The sequence below is a fragment of the Kogia breviceps genome, chromosome 18, assembly GCF_026419965.1.
Source record: "Kogia breviceps isolate mKogBre1 chromosome 18, mKogBre1 haplotype 1, whole genome shotgun sequence".
NCBI lineage: Eukaryota > Metazoa > Chordata > Mammalia > Artiodactyla > Physeteridae > Kogia > Kogia breviceps.
Window position 1 is genome coordinate 7,241,133 of NC_081327.1, and position 11,676 is coordinate 7,252,808.

The window sequence follows — 11,676 nt, forward strand, 5'->3', positions numbered from 1 at the left end:
CCATAGTCGGTGCACCCCACACAACAACGGCGATTCCTCCACTGTGTGGGTGAAATTCACCTTTAGAAAACGCTAAAACAAAAGAAAACAAAGCAGACGTGAAACAGGCAACTTGCCTTCCATTCTTTCACACAATATGCCCGTTTCCAATGTCCAAATGAATGAATAATGAAATGTCTTTAAGAAGGAACTAAGAAGAAGAAGAAGAAGAAGAAGAAAAAACATATATATATATATCAAACAGCCCCCTAAGCCTATCATGTAAATCTGACATTTGTGAAATCTGTAGTCAAATGAATTTCTGAACTTAACTGTATAACTGGCCTAAGGTTCCATCCTGGGGGTTTGTAAAGTCTGTCTTTGGAGTTTCTAGAAGGATCTCTACCCATATGCTAAAGAAGTGTCCCAAATGGAAAGTGAAGGAATCGAGCCTCCCTACCTGTTTGTTCAAGGGCACCGTGATTCCGACCTAAACGTTACCCCAAATCAGCTGCACGTTTGGTTTCATTTTGTCTCAGGGCGAATTCTCAGCACCGGTTTCTGGAGTCCGGGGCTCATGGTTTGAAACGCCGGTTGGACTCCGTGTGAGGCGGCATCGGGGCTGAGGGGGTGACTAAGACTGATGGAGCTCCCCGCGAGCAAAGGGGTGGACTGGGCTGGGCTACGTTGCACTGGAGCCAAAGAGGCCATGACCTTTGGAAGGGATGGTCAGCTCCCGCCACCTTCTCAGGGATGCCGCCCCAGGGCATGTTGAGACAATGTGCAGGGAGGCAGCTGGGACAAGAGATGGAGCGAGATGGAGAGGGGGTATCTTCTACAAGATCTGAAACTTCCAGGCACTCTGGTCCTTGTAATCCAGGGGGTCCATGGGGTTGTAGGTGAATTTCCAGGTGCCTGTGGGGTCCTTGAATTCTAAGCTGTCCACAGGGCTGTAGGTGCCATAGCTCTGGCCTGACAGAGAGGTGGGGGACTGGGTCAGGGAGGGCCCCATGGAGGGGCCGGAAAGGGGGCTGAGAGCCGGGCCCCCCAGCTGGGGTACCATGGGAGAAAGGTAGGGATCCAGGCCACTGAAATAGGAGCTCGGCGACCCATACGCCGAGGGAGAAGAACAGAAAGCGGAAGCGGGGGCGTAGGTCATGGCGTAGGGCGCTGACGTCAGAGAAGGGCCCGAGGCCACTAGCCCAGCCCGCTGTGCCTCGGGCAAAGGGGACTCTGAGGCCGGACTCCAAATGGACACCGTGGCCACTGCCGTGGTGGGAGAGCCTGAGGGCCCGGGTAGAGGGGGGCTGTAGGGATCTGAGATGCCCAGGGGGTCTGGACAGACATCCGTGGAGGATCTGGGAGAGGCGCCCGCCTTCCTCTTGGCGGGACGAGCCTTGGCTTGAGCCCCTGGGGGCTGCTGTTGCTGTTTCTGCTGCTGCCGCTGCTGTCGACATTTAGCCCTGCGGTTCTTGAACCAAACCTGGGGGGGAGAGGGGAGGTCGGGGTGGGTGAGTGGGAAGGAGGCCCAGGGGAGCCTTCGCGGCGTCCAGGAACGATGATGCTTGTTGGCGAGACCTGCCAGAGTCACGGTTCTCCGCTCTGCAATCAGCTATGCGCCGCCCTATTCATCTACCCAGTCATCCCTTGCATCGTGCACACATACAGTTGTACACACACACACACACATACAACCACATGCACATACGTACAATCACGCACACATACAGTTGTACACACACACACATACATACAACCACATGCACACACGTACAATCACGCACACCTAGAGTTGTATACACACATACATACAACCACATGCACACACATACAATCATACACACATACAGTTGTACACACACACATACATACAACCACATGCACATACGTACAGTCACGCACACATACAGTTGTACGTATATACATACAGTCATACATACATAAACGCAGTCATCCATCCAACCATATGTACACACATAGTATCATACAGCATACAAACATATACACATACCTCCGTCCATCCATTCCTCTAATCATGCACACATACATGCAGACATACAACCATACATACGTCTAATCATATGCACATACACACAATCAAACATACGTGCAGTTGTGTGTATATACATACAATAATACATACACACATGCTTTCATCTGTCCAATCCTACGTACAGATGTACACATACTATCATACAAACAAGCATATATACATTCACACATACATCGTACACACATACAATCATACAAACGCACGTATATAGGTCTACCCACCCATCCATCCACCCATCCAATTGGTTAATAAGCACAGATTAACCATCTTCTACTACTTTGCGGACGCACAAGTGAAGCTGACATTCTAGCTGAGAGAGACAGGTTAAAAATAAACAGGGAGTAAGCAACTCACATAGTATTTAGAAAGTGACAAATACCATGAAAGAACCAGTTGATCAGGATAAGGGCGGGTAGCAGGGTGGGGTGGCAGGGGAAAGTTGCGGCTTCAGATGCCAAAGGGGGTGTAGGTCTCATTGACCAGCAAGGTGACTTGATTGGTTGACAAAGACTTGAAGATGGTGATGGAGAATATACCTTCCAGGTAGAGGGAACAGAAAGTGCAAAGGTCCTGAGGCAGGAGTGTGCTTGCTGGGCATGCTAGAGGAAGGACCAGGGGCCCGTGTTGCTGGAGTAGAGTGAGAAGGGGTAAGAGTGTAAGAGAAGAAGCCAGCGAAATAACAGAGGCAAGGGATTACTAGGACACTTTATGACTGTGGCTGTTACTTTGTGACCTCTCTCTCTTCCCTTCACTCTGGCTCCCAGGAAGGACCAGAGGCCAGAACATCCCACCTGAACCCTGGACTCAGGCAGATTGATCTTCAGAGCCACCTCCTCACGGGCATACACGTCCGGGTACTGGGTCTTAGCAAACAAGGCCTCCAGCTCCTCCAACTGGCTTCGGGTGAAGGTGGTCCGTTCCCGCCGCTGCTTTCTCGGGGCGCCTGGTGTCGGGACAGGAAAATGGGACCTTCAGGGGACCTGAGACCCCATTCTCTTCATCTGCTGATGTGAGGTCCTGAGCGTACGCGGGATGCCGAGAAGCCCCTTCTGGGCGTTCAACTGCCCAAACTAAGGGGGTGCCGATTCCCTGAACTTCTAGACCTCACTCTGTCCCCCTGGGAGATGGGGTCCCCCTTTGTCTGTCACTGGGGGGCTCATGCTTCTCCCTGAGGGGAACTGGCTTTAGCCATGTAAGGAGGTATATGAGTTTGATTTTCATCCCCTTTCTAAAATTTCTTCTGCACTAAGACATTCAGTTGAAACATGACGTTTTGGATATACAGCCTATAAAAGTGGCAGGTCCATAATAGTCAACTTAATAAAATTTTTTTAAAAACACCTAAAGAATAATGCCACCCAAAACAGAGTGCTTCCTTCTTTGAGAAATAAAGCATTGCTAACAGGTGGGGATTCCTCTGGTTCCCCCTTCCAGATCGCTTCCCTCCTTCACCCCAGAGGGAACACCTAACCTAAACATCTATGACTGTCCCTATGCTTGCCTGCGTCCCTAAGAGATGTGGAGGGGTGTTTTGCATTTACAGGTGAACACATTTGGCTCGTGTATGGCCCTGATGTCACCCCTGCAAATGCCAGCCTCCTCCTGAGGGCAAGGGTCCCCAGAAGATGGGCGCCAGCTGGGGGTGGCAGGGAGGAGGACTGTACTCACTTGGGTAGGACACAGCTTGGTGCATCAAATCCACACTAGGGCCACTCAGGGCCAAGGCGTTGACGGAATAGTGGGGCCCCGGGTTCATATACGCCATCATGATCTTCAGGGATGATGGGGCCCAGGTCAGTGGGCCTGCAAGAGAAGGGTGGGTACTCAAACACTCCCCAGGTCATCACCGCGTGGTTCAAATCCTGCCTCAGTCTCTTCTTAGGTGCGTGACCGCGGGCAACTTATCCCCCTCTCTGTGCCTCAGTTTCCCCACCTATAAAAGAGCCCTCGGCTCAAGGTCATCAAAGCTTCAGTGAGACTCGTAAAGCAGAGAGCGAAAGCTATAATGGGCATATAAATGGAAGCTCTTATTCTTACTCTATCCTTTAAAAAAATCTTCCTGCCACTCCCTTGTCTAAGATCTTTTTTCTTCTAGAACCACAAACACGATGTTCAGCCTCACGCAGAATCATGGTAAGTAGGGTGACCAGTTGTCCCTGTCGGCCAGGGATGGAAGGGTTTCTAGGGATGTGGAATTTCAGTGCCAAATCTGGAAGCGTCCCAGACAAATCGGGATAGATGGTCACCCCAAGGGAGAGTCACAGTCCAACGACAGTTAAGCGATGATCCTCCACAACCGTTTTTGACCCATCAGCTTGGCAAAGATAAAAAGAGGCTGGGGAACCGCGCACCTAGAGCCCGTGCTCCGCAACAAGAGACGCCACCGCAATGAGAAGCCCGCGCACGGCACCGAAGAGTAGCCCCCGCTCGCCGCAACTAGAGAAAGCCTGCGCGCGGTAACGAAGACCCAACGCAGCCAAAAATAAATAAATAAAATATCATTTTAAAAAAAGCAAAAACAAAGAGGCTTGGTAACTCCAGGGCTGGCCTCAGAGTGGAGAAACAGGCTTCCCATGTCAGGGCGGTGGCAATGTGGATGGAACGAATTGGAAACATTTATCAAAGAAAAATGCCATCTTTCCTTGGTGCCAGCAATTTGCCTTCAATGTGCCTCGGCCACCTCATCAGAAAATGGGAATGAGGGACTTCCCTGGTGGCACAGTGGCTAAGAATCCACCTGCCACTGCAGGGAACACAGGTTCGAGCCCTGGTCCAAGAAGATCCCACATGTCATTAAGCAACTAAGCCCGTGCGCCACAACTACTGAGCCCACGTGCCACAACTACTGAAGCCCGCACGCCTAGAGCCCGTGCTCCTCAACAAGAGAAGCCACCGCAATGAAAAGCCCACGTGCCACAACGAAGACCTAACACAGCCAAAAATAAATAAATAAAATAAATAAATTTATTAAAAAAGAAAATGGGAATGAAAATAGAACTTACATCTTTAGGTTGATGCGAGAGTCAAATGAATTAACGTGCATCAGATACTTAAAATAACACCTGACACTAGTAAATGCTACAAAACTCTGGTCGGTTATTATTATTTGCAAGCAGATGTTTTCATAGACTTTATGCTAGGATTTTTCTTTTATTGGAGTATAGTTCATTTACGATGTTGTGTTAGTTTCTGGTGTACAGCAAAGTGATTCAGTTCTACACATATATATTATTTTTCATATTCTTTTCCATTATAGTTTATTACAAGATATTGAATATAGTTCCCTGTGCTATACAGTCGGTCCTTGTTGTTTATCTATTTTATATATAGTAGTGTAAATCTGTTAATCCCAAACTCCTCATTTATTCCTCCCCACCCAAGCTAGGACTTTTATTTTTTTATTTTAATTTTTTTTTTGCGGTACGTGGGCCTCTCACTGTTGTGGCCTCTCCCATTGCGGAGCACAGGCTCCGGACGCGCAGGCTCAGCGGCCACGTCTCATGGGCCCAGCCGCTCCGCGGCACGTGGGATCCTCCCGGACCGGGGCACGAACCCGCGTCCCCTGCATCGGCAGGCGGACTCTCAACCACTGCACCACCGGGGAAGCCCAAAGCTAGGACTTTTCATGTAGCATATTTATAATCGCCAAAATGTGGAAGCAGCCTGTATGACCACCAAAGGAGACATAGTAAGTAAATCAAGTAAGTTATGTTAAGATTATGGCACGTCCATGCAAGAGAATACTATGAAGTCATTTAAAAAGTATAAGGTTGTCCTCTATGAATGGATTTGAAAAGACCTCTAGTATATAGTTAAGAAAGATTATCTTAAACTTGGCAATGAGACAAAAGGATGACAGCATGTCACTTCCTGGTTGTCCTGGAGCCTCATCTAACAGACCAACCCAAGCATTATTTTCTTTTCTAAGGGGACTGTACCTTTGTTCAATTGATTATTCACTATCGATTAGGATCCAGACAGTGGCAAGGTAAATGGTAACTTCCAGAAGTTTGGTTGCCAATAATTTGTCTCTGGTAGAAAAGATAACCTCAGAGGTTAGTTTTGCTGCCCTGTAGGACTTGAACTAGCTTCATATCTAAACCGACCAACTTTTTTTGGCATGCCTTTCCTGAATAATGGTATTAACCTCTGTTCTTTGAATTCTCCTTTGAAACAGCCAGTTTCCTCATTCATGAGTTAAATAAATCTTTGACCTGTGCTTATTACATGTGCCTAAGAGTCAGGTTTTTAATTTTTTTTATTACACTTTGGCAATAGGTATGTGTGTGTGTGTATTAGATATCATATATTACTAAATTATATATACCATATATATTATATTCAAAGGAATATATCCTTTGAATATATATATATATATATCAAAGGAAAAAGTGTATAGCATGCTACCATCTGTGATTTTTAAAAACAAGGCAGCTATATATACATATAAAATATATTTACATAAATGTATACCTGTATCTGCATAGAAAATTCCCAGGAAGGACACAATATGTAGTAAAAGTGGCTGCCTCGAGAGAGCTGTGTTATATCCATACCTTGTTTTTACAGTTTGGATTACTTTTTAGCCATGAGTGTGTATATTACCTTTTCAACAACAAAACCAAGAATACCATCTATTTAAAAGAGAGAGAGAGAGAGACTTCCCTGGTGGTCCAGTGGGTAGACTCCATGCTCCCAATGCAGGGGGCCCGGGTTCCATCCCTGGTCGGGGAACTAGATCCCACATGCATGACGCAACTAAGAAGTCCGCCTGCCGCAACGAAAAGATCCCGCGTGCCACAGCTAAGACCCGGCACAGCCCAAATAAATAAATAATAAGTAAATAAATATTAAAAGCTCTCCTTTTAAAAATACATAAATAAATACAAGTGAGAGAAAGAACCTTTCCAGGGCTCCCTATCGCCCTAGTTAAGATGGCCTCAGGAGACCTCTCGGCCTCTCTAGAAACTTCCAATAAGCTGTTCCAGGCCAGGAATGCCTCCTCTACCCCCAGTCCAAAGACCCCTCTCACCAGCTAACTAAGCCCTTCTCCTCCTGCAGGTCACAGCTCAAACATAACTTCCCAGGAAAGCCAGCCCACACCCTAGACGGGATTACAGATACACACACACACACACACACACACACACACACACACACACACACTTTCTTTCTCCTGTTCTTCAGGAATCACACCTGTTAAATATGCCATATTTATGAGTTTACTTGTCTCCCCCAATCCTGTCAGCTACCTGAGACCAGAGACTAGGAATGTTTCACTCCCTGTGTTGTCCCCAGTGCCCCCCAATAAATATCTGAAAAATAAATAAATGCTTAAAAATGGATGACATTTATTTGAGCTCCCACCCCTTCCTTCTCTCACTGCCCTGTCCTTCTCAACCCTCCCTTGGTTGGGAGAGTTCTGTTTATCATAAATTGCAGTTCTGCTGTCCATTCAGTAAATATGTTTGAGAGTTCGAGGCACTAGCGATACAGCGAGAAATAAGACAGAGCATCTCTGTTCTCATGGGATTGAACTTCGAGTTCCTGGTCAGGGAAACAAACAGTGGACAAGGAAATAGATTTTTTTTTTAGAGAATCAGAATGCTTTCGGAAAATTTCAAGAACTCTGAGAAAAATTAAATGCGGTAATAAGAGAGTGACAGGGTTTGGGGTGAGGGTGAGGCATCTAATTTAGGTGAATGATCAGGGGAAGACGTCTCTCTAAGAAGGTGACTTTGGAGCTGCAAAGTGAAGGACTCCGTATCAGCCGTGGGAGGATCTCGAGGTAGAGGTCTCCAGGCAGAGGGAACAGCAGGTGCAGAGTTCTGGAGGCTGGAATCGTTTTGTCTTATGGAGGAGAATCAAGGTGTCCAGTGTTACCGGGGCAGAGTCACTGGGGCAGAGTCGCCAGGGCAGAAAGTGGACTAAGATTATGTAGGACCTGATAGGAAAGTCACGGGGATGCTCAGTGCTGATAATAACCATAAAAGTAAAAACCACCACATACATCCTAAGAATCAAGTGGTGACCTAGGTAGTGGCTGGTATTTACACCCTAAAGTTGTCTCCTCCCACAGAGCAGGGCTACGTGTGCAACCAACGGGATATTGTGGAAATGACAGTGTGACTTCTGAGGCTGGCCCTCTCTGTCTAGGAAAGCGAGCTGCCGTGCTGAGGATGCTTGAGCAGTCCTATCTATGGAGAGGTCTGTGTGGCAAGAACTGAGCCCTCCTGCCAACAGCCATGGGACTGAACCCCCAGGGAAGCTGATTCTCCAGCCTCAGCCGAGTCTTCAAATGACCGCAGCCCCGAATGACATCTGACTACAACAGCACGAGACACCCTGAGCCAGAATCATCCAGAAACACCATTCCTGGATTCCTGTGACCTCAGAAACTATACAACATCATAAATATTTATGGTTTTAAGCTGCTAAGTTTGGGGCCAACTTGTTACACAGCCACAGATGACTAATACAATACTTCCCAGTGCAGGACAGCATTGAGTCCTCAGCACAACCTTGGGAGGGAGAGACTGTATTACTAATATGTTCACATTTTACAGCTCAGAACATCTTCAGTCTCAAGTGCTATGACCTGCCCAGGGTCACTCACAGGCTGTGAGTGGGGACCCAGGAGTCCAAGCCTGGGGACCTCCTGGAGGCCCTGCTCTCCCAGCCCCCAGTCTGAGTCCCCTCTGTCCTCTTCCTCTTCTCCAAGGAGCGATGATGTTTCACTGGAGCCTCCGGAGAGGGTGGAAACAGGGAGGCTGGTGAATTTGCCTTCTAGGGACAATTTGCAGGGCTTGAAACAAGAGCTTCCACTTCCACTGAATCTGTCTTTACCACAGAATCTACATAGAGTTACCCGGCTAAGGGGTTGGTCTTCCAGGAAAGCCTAGGTCTCTCTCACTGGGCTGATCCCATCCTACAGGCAGAAGATCTGAGCCTCGGGGGGAGATGCGTGCTCGACCAAAATCAAGCAGCTGATAATGATAATGACCTCCGAGAGAGATTGAAGGTTTGTCCACTCCTCAGATCATCAAATAAGGAAGGGCGGGACCTCCCTGGTGGCCCGGTGGTTAAGAATCCACCTGCCAGTGCAGGGGACACTGGTTGGAGCCCTGGTCCGGGAAGAATCTCCCACATGCCGCCAAGCAACTAAGCCCGTGCGCCACAACTACTGAGCCTGCGCTCTAGAGCCCGTGAGCCGCAACTACTGAGCCCGCGCACCTAGAACCCACGCTCCACAAGAGAAGCCACCGCAATGAGAAGCCCACGCACCGCAACAAAGAGTAGCCCCCGCTCGCGGCAACTGGAGAAAGCCCGCGCGCAGCAACAAAGACCCAATGCAGTCAAAAATAATAAATAAATAAATTTATATATTTTTAAAAAAAGGAAGCGCTTGGTGGAAAAGATGTTGGCAAAGAATGATAACAACAAAAATGATATCGGATGCCCACCAAAGCCTTTCTCGGGGTTAGGCAACAGGATGAGGTTTCCAGAACTTCCCTCCTCTGAACAGTTTTGTGTGTCAACCTCCAGGAGCACAGACAGCAACTACAATGTCTATCTTTCATTGACAATTTACAGTGAGCCGGACAGCAACCCTTTTTCATCCTGCCGGGTGAATTTCAAGGCGATGGTGTTTCCTAATCCCAAATGGTGGAGCCAGGGAAATTGCCATCCCTGCCCTGGTCGTTCGGGCTCCTGGGCTTCAGCAGCCACTGGGTCCAGGATCCCACCTGAGCTCGGACAGGTGAGGCCTGAAGGCTCACACCCATCTTGTGGGTGGTCCTGGAGATAATCTACAGTTGGTGACAGGAAGCCTTGAGGGGAGAAAGGTCCCTGCCCCACGTCAGGCAGGAGCTCCTCCAACCGTAAGGACCTCCAGTTGGGATCCCCAGCTGCTCAGACATGGCACCTTGGAAATAAGATCTCGGGGAACAATAATCCAGTGAAAACTTCCTACGGGGTACGTCCTATTGTCACCTCCACTCCACGGAGGAGGAAACTGAGGCTCAGAGAAGCAGAGTCCCTGATCCCGTCACACGCGTCAGCAGCAGGGGCACGGCTGAACCAGCACCTGCCCCCCCAGCCTGCACCCTCCTGACCACCAAGCTACACGACCTCTTAGGATGCTTACCAAAGCCCCACGGGACTCCAATGTCCATTTCTCAGATGAGGAAACTGAAGCTGAGAGAGGTTCTGTCAATTCTCGAGGACACACGGGGGTGAGGGGCACAGCCAGGAACAGAACCCAGATATCTGGGCCCCAGAGCCCTGCCCTTGACTCCCCAAACCTACTTGGAAGCCCCCCCAAAGCAGGATGAAGCCAGCCCCCTCCTCTGTCACTGCAGCCCAGGCCCGTGACTCATCTGACTAGATCACCATGGCAACTTGTCATTGTCCCCACTTTGCAGATGAGGAAACTGAGACTCAGAGTGACCTCGCACAGACCCACGTGACTCCACATCAGCCCAGCAAGACCCCGCCCCCAGCTTTGTGGGGTCTCTGCACCCCCGTGGGCTCCACCACGCGAGAGACAAGGAGCTCATCACCCAAGACCGGACATGGGAAAAGCCAGAGCCTCTGGGGAAAATGAGGTCCCCGGGTAAGCAATTCACCCCCACTTTATCCCCAGATCACTGCATTCCCAGCTCCCTCGGGCAGTCTCATAGTCTCCCCTTCTTCCCTCCTGCTGCAGCCACAGAACCTTGGCTCTCTGTGTGCGTGTGTCTCTTCAATTCTATTTCTGTCATTCATCCATCCGTCTCTTCACCAACTATGTAGGCATCCCACTTGCCAGGCACTGGGAGGAAATCAAGGTTCAGTGGGGTAGATGGGCAATGAGTAGATAAACACACACATGAAGAGAGAGGCTCAGGCTGCGGTAGGTTTTAAAGAAAATACAACAGGGAGACGTGCCAGGGCGTTGCCCTCAAGCTGTGAAGAACCCCCCAGCCCTGGAAGCTGGAGGGCTTGGTCGTGTCACCTCCCCAACAAGACACCCCTGAAGTTTCTGGAGCCCCCATGCCATGGGCCAGCTTCCCCTGTCCGTCCACAAACACACACACACACACACACACACACCCGCCTGCCCCACTGCAGTCACTCACCTTCAGAAAGTAGGGATGGAGCTTTCCTGGTGGCCCGGGATGGAGTAGTCAGACAGCAGAGGCTGAAGGAAATGGGTCCCCTCACACGGGGAGATTTTAAGCCCTGGCTGGGAGTGATGTCATTTGCCGTGGCCTGGATCTCAGAGGGTAATCCTGGCCCGGGTGGGGACTCAACTGGGCGCCAGGAGGTGACATTGGCGGGGAGGGGGAGGGGCAGCCGTCTGCCTAATCCCCTCCTCTCCTCCCCACCTCCATGACATCTTGGCAATTAGGGCTGATGGGGAAGGGCGGCCCCAGCTCCCGCCTGTGATCAGGAGTCCCCATTCCTCAGGGAAGTTCCTCCTTAAGTCTAATTGGTGTCCCTCCAGCTTTGGCTATTTTCCCACCAAAGAGGAAGGAGAGCGGTGTTGGGTGTTCCTGAGAGATCATTCGAGAAACGAGGGTCGCGGGGCTTTCTTGGCTCCCTCTCCCGGGTCACCCTTTCTCTCCCCAGCAGTCTCTCTGCCCGCTAAGTCATCTCTGCAC

At 49.6% G+C, this 11,676-nt stretch overlaps 1 protein-coding gene across 1 annotated transcript; it reads right to left on the reverse strand.

The window, feature by feature from the left end:
* Positions 1-814: 814 nt before the first annotated feature.
* Positions 815-3,806, reverse strand: CRX (cone-rod homeobox). Its single transcript, XM_059045779.2, has 3 exons — positions 3,701-3,806; positions 2,824-2,975; positions 815-1,462 (listed from the first exon to the last, which is right to left on the reverse strand). The coding sequence occupies exons 1-3, from the start codon at positions 3,798-3,800 to the stop codon at positions 815-817; spliced, it is 900 nt and encodes a 299-aa protein (XP_058901762.1). The 5' UTR covers positions 3,801-3,806.
* Between the last annotated feature and the right edge of the window lie 7,870 nt (positions 3,807-11,676).

Coding starts and splice junctions, on each gene's coding strand:
- CRX (XM_059045779.2), bottom strand. CDS start 3,800: ATGATGGCGTATATGAACCCGGGGCCCCACTATTCCGTCAACGCCTTG. Junction 2,976..3,700: donor CCAAGCTGTGTCCTACCCAA/GTGAGTACAGTC, acceptor TCCCGACACCAG/GCGCCCCGAGAAAGCAGCGG. Junction 1,463..2,823: donor TGCCTGAGTCCAGGGTTCAG/GTGGGATGTTCT, acceptor TCTCCCCCCCAG/GTTTGGTTCAAGAACCGCAG.